We start from the raw sequence: 22,953 nt of genomic DNA, 5'->3' as shown, positions 1-22,953 counted from the left end.
CCCAACCAACGCCAAGGTTGTACTCACTTTGGGAAGAAAGTGAGACATGTCACTCACTAAAACTAGGGTTAGGAAATATCAGGTGCAATAGGTTGAGATATTGAAGAGTTGGGTATGGCTGATCATGTATAGAGGGAAAAACGGAAATCATCTACTCTTACATAATGAAGTAAAAATTATAAACAGAGAAGAACAGTAGAGAGTAAGAGGACTAAAAGAAGCAGCACATATATTAAGTAATATATGGATGATATGGATCCATATATAGATGATCTCCTCCTAAGCAAACCTAGTATAGAATTTAATAAAATATGGGAACTATTGATTATAAATGATAAAGCTATGATTAAAAAGAAAACAAAATATATAATAGAGAAAGGTAGTTTGCTTGAAGCATTGCTGGTAAATAGATATGGAGGAGTATAAGAAATGCAAGGAACTGGCTGTTGTATTAGTGTGATATGTGAACAAACAAAAGAAGATCTTTGTTTTGTTTTCTGCTTTACAGTTGACCTGTTCCCACATCCATTTTTGTGTTACGATATTTCAATGTTTTTCTTATTTTTAAGGGTATTTTCATTCCCTTTTCTTTGGAAAAAGAGATGATATTCTCTAAATATTAAAACCTCCACCATTCCAGTAATATCAAGCAGTAAGTTCATATTTACTGATTTGTATTGTTGGTTGGTTGGTTGGTTGTTTTTGTTTTACGGCATATCAACCCTTTTCGGGTTATTTAATGCCAAATCCAAAGATTGAAGAAAATTTTTAATAGAATATATTTGTTGTTTTCAAGTCGGTTTCTATTTAACCCATAGTTGGAACCCTAACAGGTACTACCACTCCGGGTCAGAGTGGACCTGGGAGCAATGGTAATTAAAGGGTGGCTCCACACTCCCCAAAGCCCGCAAGCTGGGGCCTCACCACTGGATATAGTTTAAGGTCATATCCAGGACCCCCATTGAGGGACTTTACCCTCTGCAGGGAGGCAGTCGGTGTATTCTAATGCCCCACCAACAGGGCCGATTTGTATTGTGATTATCTTGAAAAATAAATCCGTATAAGAAGTTAAAAAAAATGACAAAACAAATAAGTCCTCTCTTCGTTTGCCCATTTTTGTTCACACGTCATACTAATATACTAATACAACAGCTAGTTCCCTGCATTGTTGTAGCCTTTTTACACTCCTCCGTATCTAAAAATATCTATATAGTGATAAGTAGTGTTGTATTAGCAAATTGAACAAGTGTTGTATTGTTGAGGATATATAACCTTGTCTTTGTATGTCTAGTGTACGTAAGGTATACATGTTTCTATAATTGATACTCATGTATTGTTTAGTTGTTAAAATTATAAAGACAGTTACTTTTCCTTGTACATGAGATGTCTGTATGTGTCTATCTGTTACGTGTATATTAATAGTGTTTCTGTGTGCATGTGGGTGTTTTAACATATCTAGGCCTGCATAGAGAGAGAATCTTTGTGGACTAGGTCATCGATTCTTCGTAATGGATAAGCATCAAGGTAAGTGAACGGATTGATGGTCTGGCTGTAATCAATGACAAGATGGCCGTTAGTGGTTACTAGAACCTGTGCTCTCCAGGGAGAGTGAGAGGGTTCGATAGCACTGTCTTTTAGGAGGTTGTAAATTTCAGATTGAATAAACTGTTAGATCGGCAAGTGTCTTCTGGATTTTGTAGCAATGGGCTTGCAAGTAGGTGATAAATGTTCAAATAATGGTGGAGAAACAAGACAAGACACCATTACGGCGCATATGACGAAGGATCTCTATGGCCTCCAAATTGGAATGTAGTTTGAGAAAATCGTAGCCAAGTAAGACGTCTGAGTAAAGAGAAGAGAGATGGATTTAGACAAGCCCATTCCACAGCAGACATCTTAACTGTAATCTCTGAACGTATATACCATTCACTGGACAAAGCGGGGGAGGGCAGAGTGGTAGCTCTAGATATATCTAAGGCTTTTGACAAGGTATGGCATGAAGGTCTCCTCAGGAAAATTAGATCATACGGTATCACTGGTAGAATACTTAACATAATAAAATCCTTCTTAGATAAGAGAAAAATTCAGGTTGTCCTCGACGGTCGTACATCTAAACAATATGATATAAATGCGGGGGTGCCCCAAGGTTCTATCCTTGGACCTCTATTGTTCCTAATATTCATAAATGACCTCCCCGACAAAATTGCCTCTGAGATCGGTATATATGCTGATGACACCACACTCTATAACAGGCACGACAGAAAAACAAATGAACACATATCTAAAGAAATGGCAGAAACACTAGAGGATGACCTCCAATCTGTAGTGGAATGGGGGCAAAAATGGATGGTCACGTTCTATGCCGCCAAGACTAAACTAGTTTCCTTCAATAATTACAAGAAACCTTTTCTACCACTGATAGCAATGGCCAACAACTCTTTATCTGAGAGTACATCTTTTAAACTCCTTGGCCCAACGTTCACAGGAAACATGAGTTGGAACAATTATATTGAGAGCATTGCCAGGGTCGCTGCAAAGAAGGTAGGCTCTCTCTACCGTGCTAGAAAACTACTAACACCCGAAAGTATCCTGTACCTCTATAAAACCACCATTCGCTCATGTATGAAGTATTGCTGTCATATTTGGGCTGGTGCATCTGCTACTAGTCTCTGGCTCCTAGACAAGGTTCAAAAGAGTCGCCAATCCGATAGGCCCTGAACTGGCATCTAAGCTTCAGCCTCTGTCCCATCGACGAAACGTTGCATCCCTCTACCTGTTCTACAAGTATTTTAATGGTGAATGCTCTGATGAACTGTAAGCACTTGTACCCCCACGACGTAAATACCCTCGACAAACCCGACAGGCAGCTAAATCCCACCCCCACACTGTAGAGATCCCTAGATGTAAAAGATCTTTCTACTCAAGTAGTTTCTTCCCCAGAACCGCTAGACTTTGGAATTCCGTTCCAGGTCCCTGCTTCCCCAACTGTACTGACGTGCAGAAGTTTAAGTGTAACGTGAACCGACATCTTGCTGCCCAAATCCCTACATAATACCTCAGTAGTTGTTGCCCCTGATAGTAGCCCCCTACACCCAAGTGGCAATGTGCCTTGTTTGGGGTGAAAATGTAATTAAAAAAAAAAAACTAAAAAAAAAAAAACTGAAAGTTTTAAACGCGGTTATGTAAACCCGTCACTGCTAATGCCACATAGCAGTGACCTAAAGTGCTGCTTGACAAGTCTGTGGACGCCATTGATATCTTTCTGCAGCAAGTTTGCCTCTGCCAGCCATACTTATCGATAATATTTGATGTATAGCTTTCTGAGCTACTAGTAACCACAAGGGCCTTTAAGATTATTCTATTCACGGAAGATTTGATTATAGCTTTCAGTAGGCAATCAGATGATGCAGCGGTTACAATGGATGCAATTAATGGTTCACAAGCAGAGGTTACTTTCTTAGGGACGCGACGATCGACAGACTAGCTGAAAATGCCCCCTCCTGCTGCAGCTATTACAAACTGCATTATAGGCTGGACACTTAATACGTGAATGTCGTCGATTACCGCAGAAGAAGCACTTTTCCCCAGTTGCAACGGAGGTGTTTTCCGAAGTAACAGAAACTTCGCAAGACACTGATAGTTCAGCAATGGCGCCACATGGAGGTTGATGTAGGTTTCAGCTTATTTCTGGCCCGTTTCTAGAGGCATCTTTCAACATGAGTGTTCTTTCTAAAAGTCTTTGCAGAATTGCATGAGAACAAATGCCCATTATGAGGGCATTGCGAACTGCTTGGTCACGGTGTTCTTCAGCTGTTACTGCCTGAAAGTGACAATCAACAGTTAGTGAGTCTAGTTTCTGTAAAAAGTCCTTAATAGTTTTGCCAGGCTCCTGCTTAGAGATTGCCAGAAGACGTCTAGAATGTACAATGTTGGAAGGCTTTAGGAAAATAGATTGAAGTTTTGCAATGGCAAGTTACTATTAATTTCTGCACTGGATGAGAGATGTAGTTGATAAGGACATCCAGCTTCTCTGTTGGTTGACAGTTGATTGACTTCAGGAATTTGTTGAATGTGTGCAGCCAATGTGTCCAATAATCTGCAGAATCAGGCGCCGAAGGGCTACCATCGAAACACAGCGGCTTCACTGATCCATTTTGAGTTAGATTTTTTGATAAATAAATTGTAGAGATTCAGAACACGGAAGACAAATGATAACCTGTGAATAAGGCTTTATTCATCAAGAAACACAGGTATATAGGCTGTAAAAAAAAAAGGAAAGAGAATTGTTAAGTGTGCAAACAATAAACAATGTTAATATTACATAGATACGATAGGAAAATGTATGCAAATCAGTACACTCTATTGGTTTGGTCACGGAGAAAAAATGGATGAGAGATCTTGGGTAAGTAGATGTAGAACAGTTGAGGTAGCAGGATCAGTTGGTTGGGTAAGGCCAAGGAAAACCTGGGAAGAAGTGATAATCTTGGACTTGAGGGAAAGGAGGATAAATAAAGACCTGTTCAGGAATAGGTTAGTTTTGGAAGTCAATTTCTAAAAGTTGTCCAACACCTGCCAGCATATGAAACAAATGTTAAACCAAAGATGCTAAATTGAATATTCACATTGACTTGTCTCTGTCCCACGAGGCTAAAGTCGAACGTTAAGAACAATAAGGAAAAAAGATAAATTGGTTACAGATTTCCGTTTTTAATATCAATTAGATACCAAAGTTTGTGCTTATCAGATTAAAAAACAAAAACAAAAAAAAATATTAGAGAAGGCGGGGGGGGGGCGTTTCTAACTTTAATTCATTGTATACTAAGCACTTAATAACTTCCGTTATAATGTGATCTCTATGGTAATAACGTTGTGTAACGATTTCTCGTGTGTATGTGTGTGTGTGTATTTCTCACTTCTCACCTATGCAAATGATATCAAGTGACAAACACACGTCCGATATTAACAAATTATGCATCAAAAACGGATGAATTAATTTTCAATTTCTGCAAACTTGCTCCATCTACAATAAAAACCACCATGATCATTCAAAAGTCAAATACACACCTGACGAAGGGAAGACATCCCAAAATTTAACATCACGCACATCACCTGACTGCCTGATGCAAGTTAGAACATCCAACATGTAAAATATTGTATTAAAAAATAATACTTAATTGGCTATAAAGTGAGGCTCCCTATTTGTAAATAACTTGAGCTGTGTTTATTTCAATGGGCATTTGTCGAGGTCATTTGCGAGCACCGATTTCATGAGCTGGTGGTGGATACAATTGCTGACTATCAATGCGATGGTTGTAAGTTCAGTCCCCAACTAGGGAAAGGTGCTAGTCTAGCCACACTGATGAGTTAAGATACAACGAAACAGTACTGTATGTGGATGTCTATATATTTTAAGCCCTCCTCTTGGGTAGAGTACTGTCGTGAATGTATCTCATCCGCTATTTATCTGATTATAAAGCAAGGCTCTCTGTTTGTTTATAAATAAACAATCAGCTCGAGTACTGTAAAAGCAGTGGGTGAGTGTTTATTTAAATGAACATTCGTTGAGGTCATTTGCGAGCACCGATTTCATGGGCTGGTGGTGGATACAATTGCTGACTATCAATGCGATGGTTGTAAGTTCAGTCCCATGGGCTGGTGGATAGAACTGCCGACTATCAACGCGATGGTTGTAGGTTGAATCCCCGACTAGCCACACTAATGAGTTGTGATACAACGAAACAGTACTGTATGTGGATGATATGTATATGTGTGTATATATATATATATATATATGTGTGTGTGTGTGTATCGTTATGCATGTACACACATGAATTGGATCAATAAAAGTGAAACTGCATAGCTGGTTCCACCATTTATATCTTAAGTTGCATCAGTTTGAGTCTAACCATCGCACCTTTGCATTGTTTTGCGTTCTATAAGTTTATATTTCTTTTTATATAACTTATATAGTTTTTTAAATCTTTTTTTTTTATCAATTATTTAGTGGAATTACAAATGGGTCCTGGTACAGCTTCAAACTGGAAAAAAAACAACACTTTTTTTAACCTTAACCTGACCCTAACTAGAATTGATTATATAATGTTAGGTTGGTTGGTTTTTCTTTTACGGCATACCAACCCTTTTCAAGTTATTTAATGCCGAATCCAAAAATTTTGAAGAAAAAATTTTTAATAGAATATATTTGTTGTTTTCAAGTTGGTTTTTATTTAACCCATAGTTGGACCCTAACAGGTACTACCACTCTAGGTCAGAGTGGACCTGGGAGCAATGGCAATTAAAGGGTGGCTCCACACTCCCTAAAGCCCGCAAGTTGGGGCCTCACCACTGGATATAGTTTAAGGTCATATCCAGGACCATATAATGTTATAAATTGAATTTAAAAAATAAAAATTCTTAATGCTGCAATATTTTAAGTTATAAATTTCTTATTTTTTACTAGAATATCTTGTCCTTTTCTTTTCCTATTTTAATAACTAGTCCTTTACTTTTCCATTGTTTAAGCTTAATCATATTACTTTTCATGCTCGCATTTTTCTATTGTAATCCATGATTTTTGCAGGCTTCCAGTAAATTCACTTGTTGTTTAAGTTCAGTCTTTTTTTTTTTTGCCCACATAAACACAACATACACATATGTAATAACGATGTACAGTACTCATCCGCTACCAATAAAATCCCTCCAATTATCTCCCTTTCATTATCTCTGTTTCACTTGTTACTTACGAGAGCAGCTAATTAGTAGCAACAGTATAACCCTATGGGCTGCGTCGCCGGGAGCAGAGTTGGGCCACACCATAAAGGTAACCCCACTCCTGACGGCTCAGGGTTACATTTTTGAAAATAAAATTCAATAAATTTGTCAAATAAAATTCAATAACTTTGCATCTGGACCCTTCAAGTTTCCAACGACTTTTAATCTTCAAAACTCTTCAAAAGCTTTTGAGAGCATTTAACTCTCCAACTCTGTGCGAATTAAAAGTCTTTAAACTGGCGAAGACTTATTCATAACTCCTTGTCATGGCTTGATCGTCTAGTTTTTATTTTTGTCTTTATCTTTTCTTCGTCTAGCGGTTAGGACCTTAATATCTATGCCAGCTGGTTGCTGGAACTCATCGCCTTTTCTACTTAAACACACAACTCGTGCATAACCCTAAGTTCATATGGCAGTTCTGCTCTCATGATGGCTGGTCGGTAACCCTACCACAAGCTGGTCATCTGATGTTGGACATTGAGGAGGAGGTCCTCTTTCACAGGCAGGTGTGTCGCTCTCCCCTGCTGCATCTTGAAACATCAGTCTAGGGAAGAATTCATTTCACAACCACAGGCAAACAGCAAAAGAAATCACAAAGGCCGTCTTTTTAGTAACATTAATTATTCAATGTTGTTACAGGTATAGTCTTAGTAAGGACATGAGCTAGGAACCTTCATAAAATTAGTAAATCAGACTGACTTTTGGGTGCAGGATTATAATGGTTTAAATTAAGTTTTTTTTTTTTTTTCAGCCAGGCTGTCAATGAACTCTCCTCACTAATGAATTCTCCCCAACTGCCTAAAAAATATGTCTTTATATTATCTCTATAACTTCTAGTTTATGCCCCTTTTCTATTTGGGGCTTTGTCTTTCTTTCTTTCTCTCCATCTCTGCCTCTGTCTGTCTGTCTGTCTGTCTCTCTCTCTCTGTCTGTATCTCTCTCTCTGTACCCTTTACCATTACTCGTGGGAGGGGTTTCCCAAAAAACCATATGTATAAGGTAGGATAAGTGAATTCAGTTAACCCTCTTTCCAAAGTGATTTCACGGTCAATCCAATAATTAAAACCACTCGACAGTTTACCTACTTGACTTGATTCTATGATGGTATCTCAAATAAAACATAAGTGGTCATTTCCAGATTCACAATCTTCTTCATTTTATGATCCCAACTGAGATCCAGCCTGTGGTGGTGATGGGGGTCATTTTGATTATCTGTTAAGAAAACAGATTTATTCTTTTTATCATCAGCACCATCATCAGCATCACTGTTAGATTCAACAATGCGAAATCTCCTGAATTCGTGTTAAAAGGACCACCCAAGAGAACTGATAGCTTCTTGTTGCAACAAGCAAGATAACCCGACGTTGTCTGGTCCACAGTCTTTGTCACAACAATAGTCACTGTAGCGACATGGTTGCTATGGAAACTAGTCATAAAAACGTCACTCACCTCCTTACATTTTTTAATGATTTTGAACACCAGTAAATTCATCATAACTTTATTTTACTGAACAAATTTTTTTATGATTTTCAACACCAGTAAATTCATCATAACTTTATTTTACTGAACAATTTTTTTACAATATAGCTGAGAAGGTGATCTATAAAGTGTAGTCATAGTTCGAAATTTAGTCGAAAAATGAGTGAGCAGTGCAGCTTTAAAGCAGTTCTAAATGACTAAAACTGCCACTTAACCATATATTCAAACACGGTAGTGTTGGAATGATATTATGACTCTACAGGCTGCATTTTTAGTGTTACCATGAAACTGCAGGTTATGTGTAACAAACATCCACCCACAATGTACATTACGCAAACTATTAAACACGAAAATATAGACAGCCGCTATACACCGTATATATATATATATACACACACGTGACTATACTACAACATAATCCTAATCTAGTCGTTTTTGTCCGGTTCGAAAGCTTTATCAGTACTCATAAATGCGATAGCATAAAATAAAATGGATTTCTTCACACCATATTTAAAAAAATAAATAAAATTTAATTACAAAGTAAAATCCACCATAATGCATTTTGGTTTCTACGTAAAGAAGCCAGCAATTTTAATCTTTGGTTAATAGTTCGAAAAAGAGAATGGCTTACTCCGTGATCCGTCTGAATTTGAAATGAATTCTGAAACATTTATTCTGTCCAATAGAAAGTCACTTCAGGGTTTAAAATTCTTAGCAAATCCTCATGTATCAAAAATGTCGAAAGTTTTGGAAACATTTTACGTCAAACCATTTTATAAATTAAGATTCATTTATAACTATTAAGCAAACTTAACTTTGGTTAAATTAATTAGTTAATGGTCAAATGATATAAAAGAAAAATAATTAAATTAATTTGGTTAAATCAGATTTTAAAATTAAAAAAAATGATGTAAAAAAAAAATATAAACACCATAAAAAAAGCTGATACAAAAAATAAAAGTAAAAAAAAAAATTGAGGCAATGTAGAACAGGTAGGTGAATTATTACTAGTGGGAGAACATCTCGTTTTTAAATTTTTTCATTTCAGATGCCGGATTTGAACCTCTTTAAAATTTCAAGTGCAAGGTTTGGACCTCTTTAAAATTTCGGGTCGAATTTTTTTAAAAATTTCAAGTACCAAAGTAAAACCTTTTTAAAATTTATGGGAGCCAGGGTTAGACTTCTTTAAAATTTCAAGTACTAAAGTCACCCCTTTTTTTGAAAAGTCGTCTCTTTTTTTTTTTTTTTTAATTTTTAGGAGCTGGAGCCACCTCTCTTTTGAAAATTTCAAGAGCCGGAGTCGCCTCTCTTTTGAAAATTTCAAGAGCCGGATTCGCCTCTCTTTTGAAAATTTCAAGAGCCGGATTCGCCTCTCTTTTGAAAATTTCAAGAGCCGGATTCGCCTCTCTTTTGAAAATTTCCAGAGCCGGATTCGCCTCTCTTTTGAAAATTTCCAGAGCCGGAGTCGCCTCTCTTTTGAAAATTTCAAGAGCCGGATTCGCCTCTCTTTTGAAAATTTCAAGAGCCGGATTCGCCTCTCTTTTGAAAATTTCAAGAGCCGGATTCGCCTCTCTTTTGAAAATTTCAAGAGCCGGATTCGCCTCTCTTTTGAAAATTTCAAGAGCCGGATTCGCCTCTCTTTTGAAAATTTCAAGAGCCGGATTCGCCTCTCTTTTGAAAATTTCCAGAGCCGGATTCGCCTCTCTTTTGAAAATTTCCAGAGCCGGATTCGCCTCTCTTTTGAAAATTTCCAGAGCCGGAGTCGCCTCTCTTTTGAAAATTTCCAGAGCCGGATTCGCCTCTCTTTTGAAAATTTCAAGAGCCGGATTCGCCTCTCTTTTGAAAATTTCAAGAGCCGGATTCGCCTCTCTTTTGAAAATTTCAAGAGCCGGATTCGCCTCTCTTTTGAAAATTTCAAGAGCCGGATTCGCCTCTCTTTTGAAAATTTCAAGAGCCGGATTCGCCTCTCTTTTGAAAATTTCAAGAGCCGGATTCGCCTCTCTTTTGAAAATTTCCAGAGCCGGATTCGCCTCTCTTTTGAAAATTTCCAGAGCCGGATTCGCCTCTCTTTTGAAAATTTCCAGAGCCGGATTCGCCTCTCTTTTGAAAATTTCAAGAGCCGGATTCGCCTCTCTTTTGAAAATTTCAAGAGCCGGATTCGCCTCTCTTTTGAAAATTTCAAGAGCCGGATTCGCCTCTCTTTTGAAAATTTACAGGACCCGGATTCGCCTCTCTTTTGAAAATTTCAAGAGCCGGATTCGCCTCTCTTTTGAAAATTTCAAGAGCCGGATTCGCCTCTCTTTTGAAAATTTCCAGAGCCGGATTCGCCTCTCTTTTGAAAATTTCCAGAGCCGGATTCGCCTCTCTTTTGAAAATTTCCAGAGCCGGATTCGCCTCTCTTTTGAAAATTTCCAGAGCTGGATTCGCCTCTCTTTTGAAAATTTCCAGAGCCGGATTCGCCTCTCTTTTGAAAATTTCCAGAGCCGGATTCGCCTCTCTTTTGAAAATTTCCAGAGCCGGATTCGCCTCTCTTTTGAAAATTTCCAGAGCCGGATTCGCCTCTCTTTTGAAAATTTCCAGAGCCGGATTCGCCTCTCTTTTGAAAATTTCCAGAGCCGGATTCGCCTCTCTTTTGAAAATTTCCAGAGCCGGATTCGCCTCTCTTTTGAAAATTTCCAGAGCCGGATTCGCCTCTCTTTTGAAAATTTCCAGAGCCGGATTCGCCTCTCTTTTGAAAATTTCCAGAGCCGGATTCGCCTCTCTTTTGAAAATTTCCAGAGCGGGATTCGCCTCTCTTGAAAATTTCCAGAGCCGGATTCGCCTCTCTTTTGAAAATTTCCAGAGCCGGATTCGCCTCTCTTTTGAAAATTTCCAGAGCCGGATTCGCCTCTCTTTTGAAAATTTCCAGAGCCGGATTCGCCTCTCTTTTGAAAATTTCCAGAGCCGGATTCGCCTCTCTTTTGAAAATTTCCAGAGCCGGATTCGCCTCTCTTTTGAAAATTTCCAGAGCCGGATTCGCCTCTCTTTTGAAAATTTCCAGAGCCGGATTCGCCTCTCTTTTGAAAATTTCCAGAGCCGGATTCGCCTCTCTTTTGAAAATTTCCAGAGCCGGATTCGCCTCTCTTTTGAAAATTTCCAGAGCCGGATTCGCCTCTCTTTTGAAAATTTCCAGAGCCGGATTCGCCTCTCTTTTGAAAATTTCCAGAGCCGGATTCGCCTCTCTTTTGAAAATTTCAAGAGCCGGATTCGCCTCTCTTTTGAAAATTTCAGGAGCCGGATTCGCTTCTCTTTTGAAAATTTCAGGAGCCGGAGTCACCTCTCTTTTGAAAATTTCAGGAGCCGGATTCGCCTCTCTTTTGAAAATTTCAAGAGCCGGATTCGCCTCTCTTTTGAAAATTTCAAGAGCCAGAGTCGCCTCTCTTTTGAAAATTTCCAAAATTGGAGATGGTTTTTACTTATTTCAAGAGTTTGAGTCAGAATCAAGTGCTACAAACTCTATGAGCGTCGGGTAAGGCTAAACCATATTAGAATGTATTCTCTTGATTTATTTTCCAGCTCTCCTGCCCACATTTCGATGCAACGACCTGACTGATAGCCAACTTCTAACTTATAATATCAGTGAAGGTGGCAATGAGGTGGAATATTCCCAGTGTCATGTCTTGATCAGACTGCAGAAATATCCAAATGTCACGGCAGAACCTTTGATTCTAGATTGTCCAAATGGATACAACTACACAACCCCACTTGAAAAGTCCATTATATCTCAGGTAATATTGCTAAAATATAGGATGCTCCTCCCGCCTCCTTCAGAAAAATAATGCCAATCGTGGAATCGTTAATGAAATGCACAATCATTTCTGCAGCCCAACTATATTTAGTATAAGTAAACTACAATCTATATCTGACTTGTCCACCAAATTTCGGTTATGAATGTCCAACAGTCTTTGTTTTATTGCTGTTCAATAATAAACATATTTGGTAACTCTAACACATTCTCTTCATAGTGCTCTAATTTTAGTGATGCTATCTTCGGTTTAGGAATAGTCAGAGATTATTTTGATTGATATTATCTTTGAGATAACCCCACAGATATCTCATTACTGATACAGTTCTCTACCTATATAAAAGCCAAGTATGTCCAAGGATGGAGTACTGTTGCCACATCTGGGCAGGAACTGCTAGAAGCAGCTTATACTGCCTTGACAGAGTTCAAAATAGACTTTGTAGTGGGGGATGCTCTTTTCTCTTCCTTGCAACCTCTTTCCCACAGAAGAGACGTTGCAAGCCTGTCTTTGTTTTTTTTGTTATTTCCATGGCAAGTGCTTGTCTAAACTCCAATCTCTAGTTCGCCCTCGCCAATCTTTCACGAAAAACACTTGTCTAACTGAAACGACTGTCAATAATTTTCCCCACTCTTTATCTGTGCTTAAACCAAAACGTAGATTCCATGAACAAAACTTTTTTCTTAGAACTGCACACCTGCGAAACTCTCTTCCGTTTGCCTCTTTCCCAACTGACTACAATTTGGTTGTCTTCAAGTCCAAAATAAACAAATTCTTGATAAACCGTACCTTTAAGTAATCCAATTTATCAAATTTCCATTATATATTATCCCATTGACTACTGTACACTCAATAACCCTTATCCTCGAATGGCCTCCAGGTCTTGATAAGTGATGATTCCCGTGTAAAAATTAAAAAAAAAATAAATAAAAATCTGGGATCAGGTGAGTGTGAGGAAGCACCATTCAGGATTACATCTATTGATGAGACGATTACTGTAGCGCTTCCACAGCATTGAATGGCAAGAATTGACGGTGGCCCACTAGTTAACGTTACTGGCTGAGAACTTGACTGTGCCAAGTTTGAATCCAGTTAGTTTCACAGAAAAACTTTCACTTAGGATATTGACAACCTTCACATGGTCCCTCCCCTAAGTACCTAACGTCTTTCTAGAAAGAATTCTAACTAAAAAGATATCGGGGTGGGGGGGGGGCAATGCTAACAATAGAATCATCTGATCTGTATAAAATTAATAAATGAGTATTGAATGACAATAAAACAAAGACTGTTGGCCATTCATGACTGGAACTTGGTGTACAAATCAGATATAGAGTGAAGTTAATTTGTACCAGATATTGGTTTATTTCATGAGTCACATTTTTTAAGGGGGAGGGGGGGGGGGTTAGGCTCACCCTATATCATATGTGCCAAGGTTAAAAATTTATATAGGGTGTCCAAAAAGTCACTGAAGGATTTTGCACTTAAATAGATTCTTTATTTTTGATATCTTTCTGTAATTTTAACATAATCTGACTAAGACAATGGGAAATTTAAAAAAAAAAAATACAAAATTCAAACAATCTTTATTTATGAAAAATGTCTTTTAAAAATGTTGGTCATTTTCAGCTTTGCATATTTGTGCTTTTTCCAAAACTTTATTCATGAGATTGCAGAATCTGGATTGCGATTTAACTTCCTTATTTCGTTCCTGATGTTTTCCTTCAATTCTTGCAGGGTTTGGGGTTTGATGTTTCAAGGTCTGCCAACTCGCACAATGAAATAAGGGAGTTAAATCACTATTCAGAGATTCTGCAATCTATGAATAATGTTCTGGAAAGAACACAAATATGCGAAGCTGAAAATTGGGCAATATTTAAGACATTATTTTTCATAAATAAATATTGTTTAAATTTTGCATGGTTTCTTTTTAATTTCCCAATGTCTTAGCCAAATTGTGTTAAAATTACAGAAAGATATCAAAAAATAAAGAATCTATTCAAGTTCAAAACCCTTCAGAGTGTGTGTGTGTGTGTGTGTGTGTGTGTGTGTGTGTGAAGTTCCACTTTGAAATATTCTTTCTAATCATAAATTGTATTGCTTTTTAAAATATTAAAAACATCTTGATTTTTCTTTTTGTTTTTCAACTAATGAGTCACGACTTATAATGATGAAACAAATACTCAAAGGTTAATCATTTTTTTTTTTTTAACTTTTTTTGCCTCAAGTAAAAGTATATTGCAACTGAAACATAAGAGATTACTGTGATCAGGGCCAGATTTACAAGACAGCTACCGATGACACTACTGTAATCTTTCCACCAGACTTTCAGGCCCAGGAGAGATTTAAAAATCACTGATCCCCACTCACAAATTCAGATAGAAAATCTGGAGAAACCCTAATTAAAAAGATTCTCAAAAAATATATCCGTACAATTTCAAATTACCAGTAGTAGGTGGGGGGAAAAAAAACTTGAAACAACTTATGAATTTGTGTAGGAATATAAAGGGGTTGGATTAGTAATACCACTGGTCAGAAAAAGAAAAAAAATATTGGAATAAAGTGTCAGAATTAAAGTGATTATATGGTAATGAAAATAAATGAAATAACTTTATTTTCAAAAGACAGATGAAAAAACGCATATTAACTGATATTTCTTTTCAGTAAGAGGGGTGAGAAATGAGGAAAGAAAAAAGGTTGTAAAATTTATAGCATTGTGTCGGGTCAAAGAAAAGGTGCTATTTGCTAATTGAGGCAAATTACAAAAAAAGTGGTGGACCGATGTGTATGGCATAAGGATAGGTGCTCTTTTTGTAGAGATGGATTTCAATACATTGAAGGTAAACCTTGTGCCTGACTTTGCTCTCATTGTTGAATGCCTGGAAAGGTCAAAAGTCTGCTGGATGATGCCATGCTAAAATATGATTAACTCTTGTTATTTCTTTCTCTTTTACTTTTTTGTTTATGAATTTCCTCCTTTTTTTTTTTGCGCCACGAGGAAGAAACACAAGAGTCACTGAGAATCCATGAAACAGTAGATGCATGTCTGCCCAGCTTGGCAACTTGAGTTTTATGTTTTTCTAAATGCTATAGATATATATAATGCCTTGCTCACTGTTTACTAAGTGTTCCATTTCCCAAAGCCCAGATAATTAATTATGTGGAAAGAATTAATGACGCTATGCAACGGCTTTATTACTTGTCCAGACAAGGCAAAAGCTTTTGAGGATCTGAAACAATGTGGACTTAAAAAAAAAAAAAAAACAATGGTCAACTGCTGCTTAAAACTGGAATGTAAAATCTCTACATATCATTCACTGAAAACAAGAGCAAACTCAGAAAACAGCAATTCTGTATCCTTTGTCAGAAATGTTACCCATAGATGGTGAGAACTAATGGACAAAAAAAAGGGAGGAAGCAAGTTATAAAGCTGACAAAAATAAACTGAAGGTCTATTTTCTGCTCTCCATGTATTTTTTTTTTCAATGGAAGTATGTATAAAAAATCTGTAGAAGTTTTTGAATAATAATAAATAAACATGCATAAAATGCTAAACTGAACATTGAAATTAAAAATTAAAAAAATTGGTAATAATTACTAATACCATCATAAATTCTTTTAAAGGTAATACAGTTGGGAAATTAGTCAAAAAAAAAACAACTCATTTACAATTTATTTGCATAAAAATTAATATTCAGTAGAATAGAGAAACTTGGTCACATCATTGAAAGCATGCAGTTTGAATTTGAAGCCACTTTTTTGAAGGCATTATTTCATAAGGTTAAAATGAAAACATTGGAAGACCAAGTAATGCTGTAATTATTTCTTTTTTTTTTTTATTTAATTAAAAATGAAAATCATTTTTATTTAATTTTCACTAATTTTAATTAAATAAAATGATTTTCACTTTTCATTTAATAAGAAAAATAATAAAGACTTCTTTTTTTTTTTTACAGTGTTTTCATTTTAACTTGGTATTATGTTAGTTAAATTTAAAATTTAGGAAACCAAATAAATCAATATGTGCTGTATGTTCAGTGCAAATTAAACTTGATCACACCTTTGAAAACATTGTTACGTAAGTTTAATTTGAAAACATGGAAAACCAAATAATGTTATATAATTTTTTTTATTAAACGGAAAGATCATTTTTTTTTTTTTCTGAGATTTTTGTTATTGAGACCATTTATAGAAAAATACTTTTTTTTTTCTTCATTTTGTTGGTGGTATTTTTTAATTTTTTTTTTTATTTTGTTGGTGGTATTAATCTGAGGATTCGACCCCCTCATGGAGACAAAATAGGTATACGTCTAATGTGTATCGCACGGCAGATGTGAATTTCAAATAGCAAAACTTGCTCACATGTTTGAAAACGTTATTTGATAAGTTTAATTTGAAAATTTAGAAAGTAACACCAACAAAATGAAACACAAAAAAAAAACACTAAGTTTTCTTCTGTGAATAAGTTGTTTTAACAATAAACGTCTAAAAAAAAAAAAAAGAAAGGATTTAATCATTTACTAAAAAAAATTAATTTAACATTCAGTTTTCTAAATTTTCAAATTCGATAAAAGTTAAGTTCTGTAAAATCGAACCTGAGCAAAGAAGTCATCCTTGTTTAGTGGTTAACAACACAGACTGATAACTTGGATGTTCCAAGTTCGAATCCAGTTCATTCTAGGAGAAACACTTTTATGAAAACCAACACCTAATCTAATATTCTGGGGAAGAGGTAAATAAAATAATTTTAATTTATTTTTTTTTTTTAACGCAAATAGGTCACAAATGAGTAGGTAAAGAAAACCAAAAGTGTTTTTTACACTTCGAAGTGTTACACCAGTGTTACAAGGTCGTTGGGGCACATCATTCCATTAAAGTACTTGTGAAACAAGAACAGAGATTCAACACTACGGTGATCGGACAGGAACTGGAGTCTGATTGACAATGCAGGATCTTACGTTTCTAAATTTTTGAGATGAGGATTGATTATTTGTATCATTTGGATGCTTCAGACTACTGTTCTCATCTTGAGTGTCATTTTCATCATGTTTCAGTTGATGATATCCAACCTTCTTTAGATGTATCTTTCTGTTGAACTCCGGAATCTTTCTGTTAAACTCTGGAATCTTTCTGTTGAACTCTGGAATCTTTCTGTTGAACTCTGGAATCTTTCTGTTGAACTCTGGAATCTTTCTGTTGAACTCCGGAATCTTTCTGTTGAACTCCGGAATCTTTCTGTTGAACTCCGGAATCTTTCTGTTGAACTCTGGAATCTTTCTGTTGAACTTGGGAATCTGCATAGAATTTAAATTGACACCCTTTATTTAATCTGCGGGGGTAGCCTATTCCCATCCCATTAGCCATAACTGGGTAGAAGCTCTAAGTAATTCTCAATTGTATTTTGAGTGTCGCCTGCACTAAGAATCAAATCTTCAATCTCAAGAAGAGTGTAACTTACAACTAAATTTTTACCAAGTACTTTATCCACTACGCTATGGGTCCACAAAGTCGTAGGTTACACTGACCGAAACTTTTTGAAAATAACACCCCAGATGATAACAATAGAGCGAAGAATCCAAATACTACGAAAATTGTTTTTTTTTTTTTACTAATTTCCTTAAAATTATATCATGAGCAAAAATTCAGAAAATTTGGAACTCCTAGCAGCATTTATTTTTGTATAATCACCTTTGCCTTGTAATCACATGGTACTAAGTTCATGCCTGCGTGTGACCACTGCTTCCTTGCAGCAGACATGTTAATCCTAGCCGTTTATCCCTCGATCTTTCTGCACTGTCACAAACACTGTCACTGGTAGATTTAATACCTATTGATTGTATCAATCAATTTCATACAGCTTTTCAATGTTCATTTTCAAGGCTATTCTAGCCCTTTTCAAGTCTAATCGAACTCTGTGATGTTACATAATCAGGTCCCTTTGTGTCCTCTGCATCTCAAGTGAGAACAGATTTAGTCTTTAAAACGTGTTTTTTTTTTTTTTTGTTTTGTTTTTTTGCTTTTTTTTTTGCTTAGGTAAGCGTGAAAAGTCCCACCACCATCCTGATTGGTTGAACAAGCAACATGTGGAAGGTGAGGGTGGCTAAGTAGTTTATAAGATGGACTGACAACTTGGGTAAGGTGCTTGTGTAGATTAGTGATGTTTTAAACCAACATATTTCAAGTTAAAACTTTATTATGTACTTACATGCCATGTCGAAATTAGTATAAATCCAAAAAAAACTCTGAGAAATGATATCAGTAGAAAAATAATTACAGTGTAACCCGGATATAAGAAACCCGAATATAAGAAAAGCGGATGTAAGAGAGATTTTCTCTAGTCCCAAATTAGAGCCTGTGTTAATGTACGGTGTAACCCGGATATAAGAAACCCTGATATAAGAGAGGTTATGGCCCTGATAGGAAGGCTCTTGTATCTGTACAAGTAAAAATAGAATTTGTTGAATTATCGTCTAAATTTACATAATCACATTCACTTTGTAATTAAATAGTTCAAGGTTCACGTGCTAACGTTCATTTATCGTGGGCACATCGTGTCTGCTTATTTCTGTCATTCCAGTTGGTTACCACAAAGCATTAATGAGATTGCCAATTAGTGAGGGACAACACTTTTGAGGAGATTGGAAACAATGGTTTGAATGGGCAACATTTGATTATTTAAGTGGGCAGCCTTTTTTTTTTTTTTACATAGGCATCACCACATTATCAAGGCTAAGAGGCCACTCAAGGATAAGGGTTAAAGAGTGTACAGTAGAAATTGGACATTATAGTAATCATTAGTAATGAAAATTTGGTAAAGTTGATAACTTATATGGAACGGCTCATCAAGAACTTATTTACGTTAGACTTGAAGACAACCATATTGTAGTCAGCCGGAAAGCAGGAAAACGGAAGACAATTCCACAGGCGTGCAGTTCTAAGCCTTACAAGAATTTGTTACTATTAGACTTTAAAATGACTCTGCTTTAGTCAGCCAGGGAGCAGTCTCATGTTATTGTATTTCGCAGATGAGAAGCTCTTGAAAAGGAACTTTGTTCATGATCGTTCCGTTTTTAGTAACACAAAGAAAGAAAGAAAAATCAGCAGCAAATTGTTCATTTAAAAATTTGATTTAATTTTTACTTCTTGATTTTCTTTTTGTTTGTTTTTTTGTTTTTTTTTTACTACCAGTCTCCCTGTATATATGCTTAGAATGTATTTCTGATAATGTTATATATGATGCTGGTTTTTGTTAATGCTTATGTGGGTAGTATTACTAAAGAAACAATATATTTCATCTGTGGGACTGGTGATAAAAAAATACCACAAAAATGAAAAATGATCTTTGTATGATGATAATGCAGTCTGGTTGAAACCACATTTGACACGGGACAAGGTAGACAGATTAAATGACGATATTTAAGAATTCAATACTTTTCAATTTATATTGAATTCTTCATTATCATTTGATCTGTACACCTTGTGTAATATTAGTGTTCTGAACTAAATTTCATTGACGCCACTTTAAAAGTACAATTCAACTTATCACACACTATGTAAAATGCTACAAACAAACTACAACATCCTTATATATATATTAGCAAAAGTACCCGTCGTTGACTTGGTTCAAAAACGGCCTACAGAAAATGGACTCTGATTTATGAAAGTATGATAGGTTATGAAAAGGAAGGGTTGTAAAGAGATAGCTTCGAATTTGGGGGTATCAAAACCAAAGCAAAATATGATGAAAGTAAAAATAAAATAGATAAACCCCATAATTTATTATACCATACCTGTTCACACTGAAACACTTATCACAATATTCTGTGGATCTATATTAAAAAACCTTGTTAAACTTTGTGACATATTTCCATTCTATGGAGGTCCGACGAACACCCCATAATTTTATTATACCATATTTCTTCAAACTGAAACATAATTATCAAAGTATATTTACGCAGATAGATGTGAAAAGTCTTTATTAAAGTTTGTGCCTATTTCCATTCTATGGAGGCCAGGCATGAACGCAGACCCCACGATTTTATTATACCATCCCTATTTAAGTTAAAACATACTTATCAAAGTATTCTTATGTACATGTATATCAAAAACACTTGTTAACGTTTTTCTTTTAATTTTTTATTTCCATACTTTGTAGACCAGGCGTGAACGCAGACCCCACAAATTTAATGAACCACCATTCTGCCCGATCAAACATACCCATTCCTGTGTCTCGATACATCTTCTATCATTATATGTAATCAGTTTTTTAAAATAGTCAATCATATAGGAGCCTATTCGTGACTAGACACACAAACACACATTCAGCTTTATATATATATATATATATATATATATATATATATATATATATTAAATCATAGTGATTCAATGAATTTCAAAAAAAACTTTTTTGAAGTGAAATTTATAAGTTTCATATCAAAGATTTTTATTATTCTAAGCAAGACAAAGAATACTTTAGAAATTTTATCTCTTTAACCTATAGGGTTTCGATGTCTAATATCTCTTCAGAGGAGAAAATATTAGCAAATATTGATGAAGGTATGTCCCCTATTTTCTAAAGTCCACTAAACTTCAATTTCCCTTGCTATATGACTTTTGATTAATTAATTATTTTAACTTAGATTTTCCATGTCTCGCTGACTTTAGCAAATAGGGTACTATAATTTAATTTATTTGCTCTATTTTGTATATCGAGCAATTCTTATTTAGATGGGATAATACTTATAGAATATTACTGTCCGTAATATTTTGTAAATCTTATAAGCACAGGTTTTCATACCAGCTGATTGTTAAATAACTTTATTCTGAAGTATGTATCTTGGTTCGTTCGTAATTAATAATCTAAATAACCACTGGACGGATGGCTTCCACATTTTGGTATATGTTTATGGTACACATGCGTGTTTCTATATATCTCTTTGTAATTATAACATTATACGTAATTTTTCTATAATAAATATTTGGTTTTCTTTGTCCGGATGAGCCATTTTTTTTATTTGAGGACAATTATTTCACACCGCGTGTCATCACTAAACAGAACTTTTATATACCAAATTGACTTTTTTCGTTTAAAAATGGAATTATTTCTCTTTCGTTAATATATATATTTTTTTAATATTTCGTGTTTTATATAAAGTACCAATTGTTGAATGTTATTTTCTTGATTATATTTGTTTGGGAGAAGCACAATAAAAAAAGATTAAAACAGAGCGGAATTTAAATTTCCATTTTTACTCTTTATGAATATTAAAAGAAAAATTACTAAACATTTCTTAATAATGCCTCACTTTTACAGACATTTGTTTTTAAATTTCTTAAATGACGACTTTTATCGACTTTTTTTTTTAATAGCATTTGCGGATTGGTATGCTGACATTTGTTTTAATTTCTTTTTAAATGACTTTTTATCAACTTTCTTTTTTTTTAATAGCATTTGCGGATGGGTAAAAAACGAAAAAAAAAACAAAAAAACAAAAAACTAAACCATTTACTGATAATTCTCACTTTTACAAATATTCTTAACACATAAATTTTATCAAAGTAAAGATACCGAGAAATTGTCAGTAAAAGGCTTAGTTATTTTTTTCGTTTTTTACCCATTCGCAAATGCTATTAAAATAAAAGTCATTTTAAAAGAAATTAAAAAAACAAATGTCAGCATACCCATCCGCAAATGCTATTTAAAAAGTCGATAAAAGTCATCATTTAAAAAGAAACTTAAAAACAAATGTATGTAAAAGTGAGACATTATTAATAATTGTTTAGTAATTTTTCTTTTAATATTCATAAAGAGTAAAACTTTTTTCCAAAATAAATGTGACAAATAATCGTTTAGTTACTACGACAACGTCAGTAAATAAAAAAGTGTTACGTGCGCTTGCGTCAGAAAGGGAGCGATGCATGTTTTTTTATGCTGGTCGCCATGGCCCTCAACGCCCAAGGAGTACCAAATTCTGTTTTCCAAAAGAAACGTTTACTACGAACTTTCTTAAAAAAAAAAAAAAAAAAAAAGTGCAAGTTTACCTGTAAAGTCCAAAGTGTAAAACCTTTTTTTTTTTTTTTAAAAAACACGTTGATTTTTTTTTTTTAAATGAAAGCTCATGTTATGCTTACATCGTCAAGTAAATACCAGATGCTGACGGCAAATTTTTCTATCTCATTGAATGTTTTCTTTTTTTAGATATTAAAAAAAGTAAAATTAGTTGATGAAGAAGTATTAAAATATATCAATCAAAAACTCGTGTATTTCATTAAAAGAATTTTTTTTTTTTTAAATCAATGAAGAGGATTTTTTGTTCTAGGGGAAAAACTTATGAGTGAATGTGCGTTTCTTTTTTAACTACGGAGGATGAAAAATACTAATTTTGGTTAACACACGCAATAAAAAAGACATTATTTATGCCCTTGGACGAAACCATACTTCATAAATTTCATTTTAGCAGCAGCAGCAGCTATTTAACGCTTCGCGCAAAACATGTTACAAAAATGCGATTTTCTAGGACCCTCGCTTTAAAAAATACATGGAATTTAAAATATAAATATGGATAAATTCTTAACAATGAAGAATGGAACTACTCATTTAATAATATTTTCTTTAGGTAAGTGATTTTTTGGCATATGTATACATATATTTATAAGCAAGTCACAATATATTGATTTTCTTTATATCTTTTTTAAAAGAAAACCGCTTTAAAGAAACAAATATTGCATAATTTGCTATCAAACCTGTTATTTTTTAAAAATTTGGTCTTTGCTCCTTTAATTGAAAAAAAATTAGGGTTTGAATTATATTTTCAAGTAGTCAGAAGCTTAAAAAAATAGTAAGTTGAATTATTAAGATTCTGATCATCATTTTTAATGGCCACTTTCTGATAAACCTATAGAACCTCTCCCAAACATACTG

General features: G+C 34.9%; 1 protein-coding gene across 2 annotated transcripts in view; it reads left to right on the top strand.

Annotated features, from left to right (window-relative positions):
* Positions 1-22,953, top strand: part of LOC145260481 (organic cation transporter protein-like) — a 150,178-nt gene that overhangs the window by 17,587 nt on the left and 109,638 nt on the right. For both annotated transcript variants that reach the window (XM_080118587.1, XM_080118588.1), the window contains exon 2: positions 11,806-12,017. In XM_080118587.1, the coding sequence (XP_079974713.1) occupies positions 11,806-12,017 (212 nt within the window). The remainder of the gene's footprint in view (positions 1-11,805; positions 12,018-22,953) is intronic.

Source organism: Euprymna scolopes, chromosome 36 (genome assembly GCF_053919585.1).
Source record: "Euprymna scolopes isolate OS-2025 chromosome 36, ASM5391958v1, whole genome shotgun sequence".
NCBI lineage: Eukaryota > Metazoa > Mollusca > Cephalopoda > Sepiida > Sepiolidae > Euprymna > Euprymna scolopes.
Note: the sequence above shows the minus strand (reverse complement) of the source record. Positions and strands in the feature narration are given on the sequence as shown.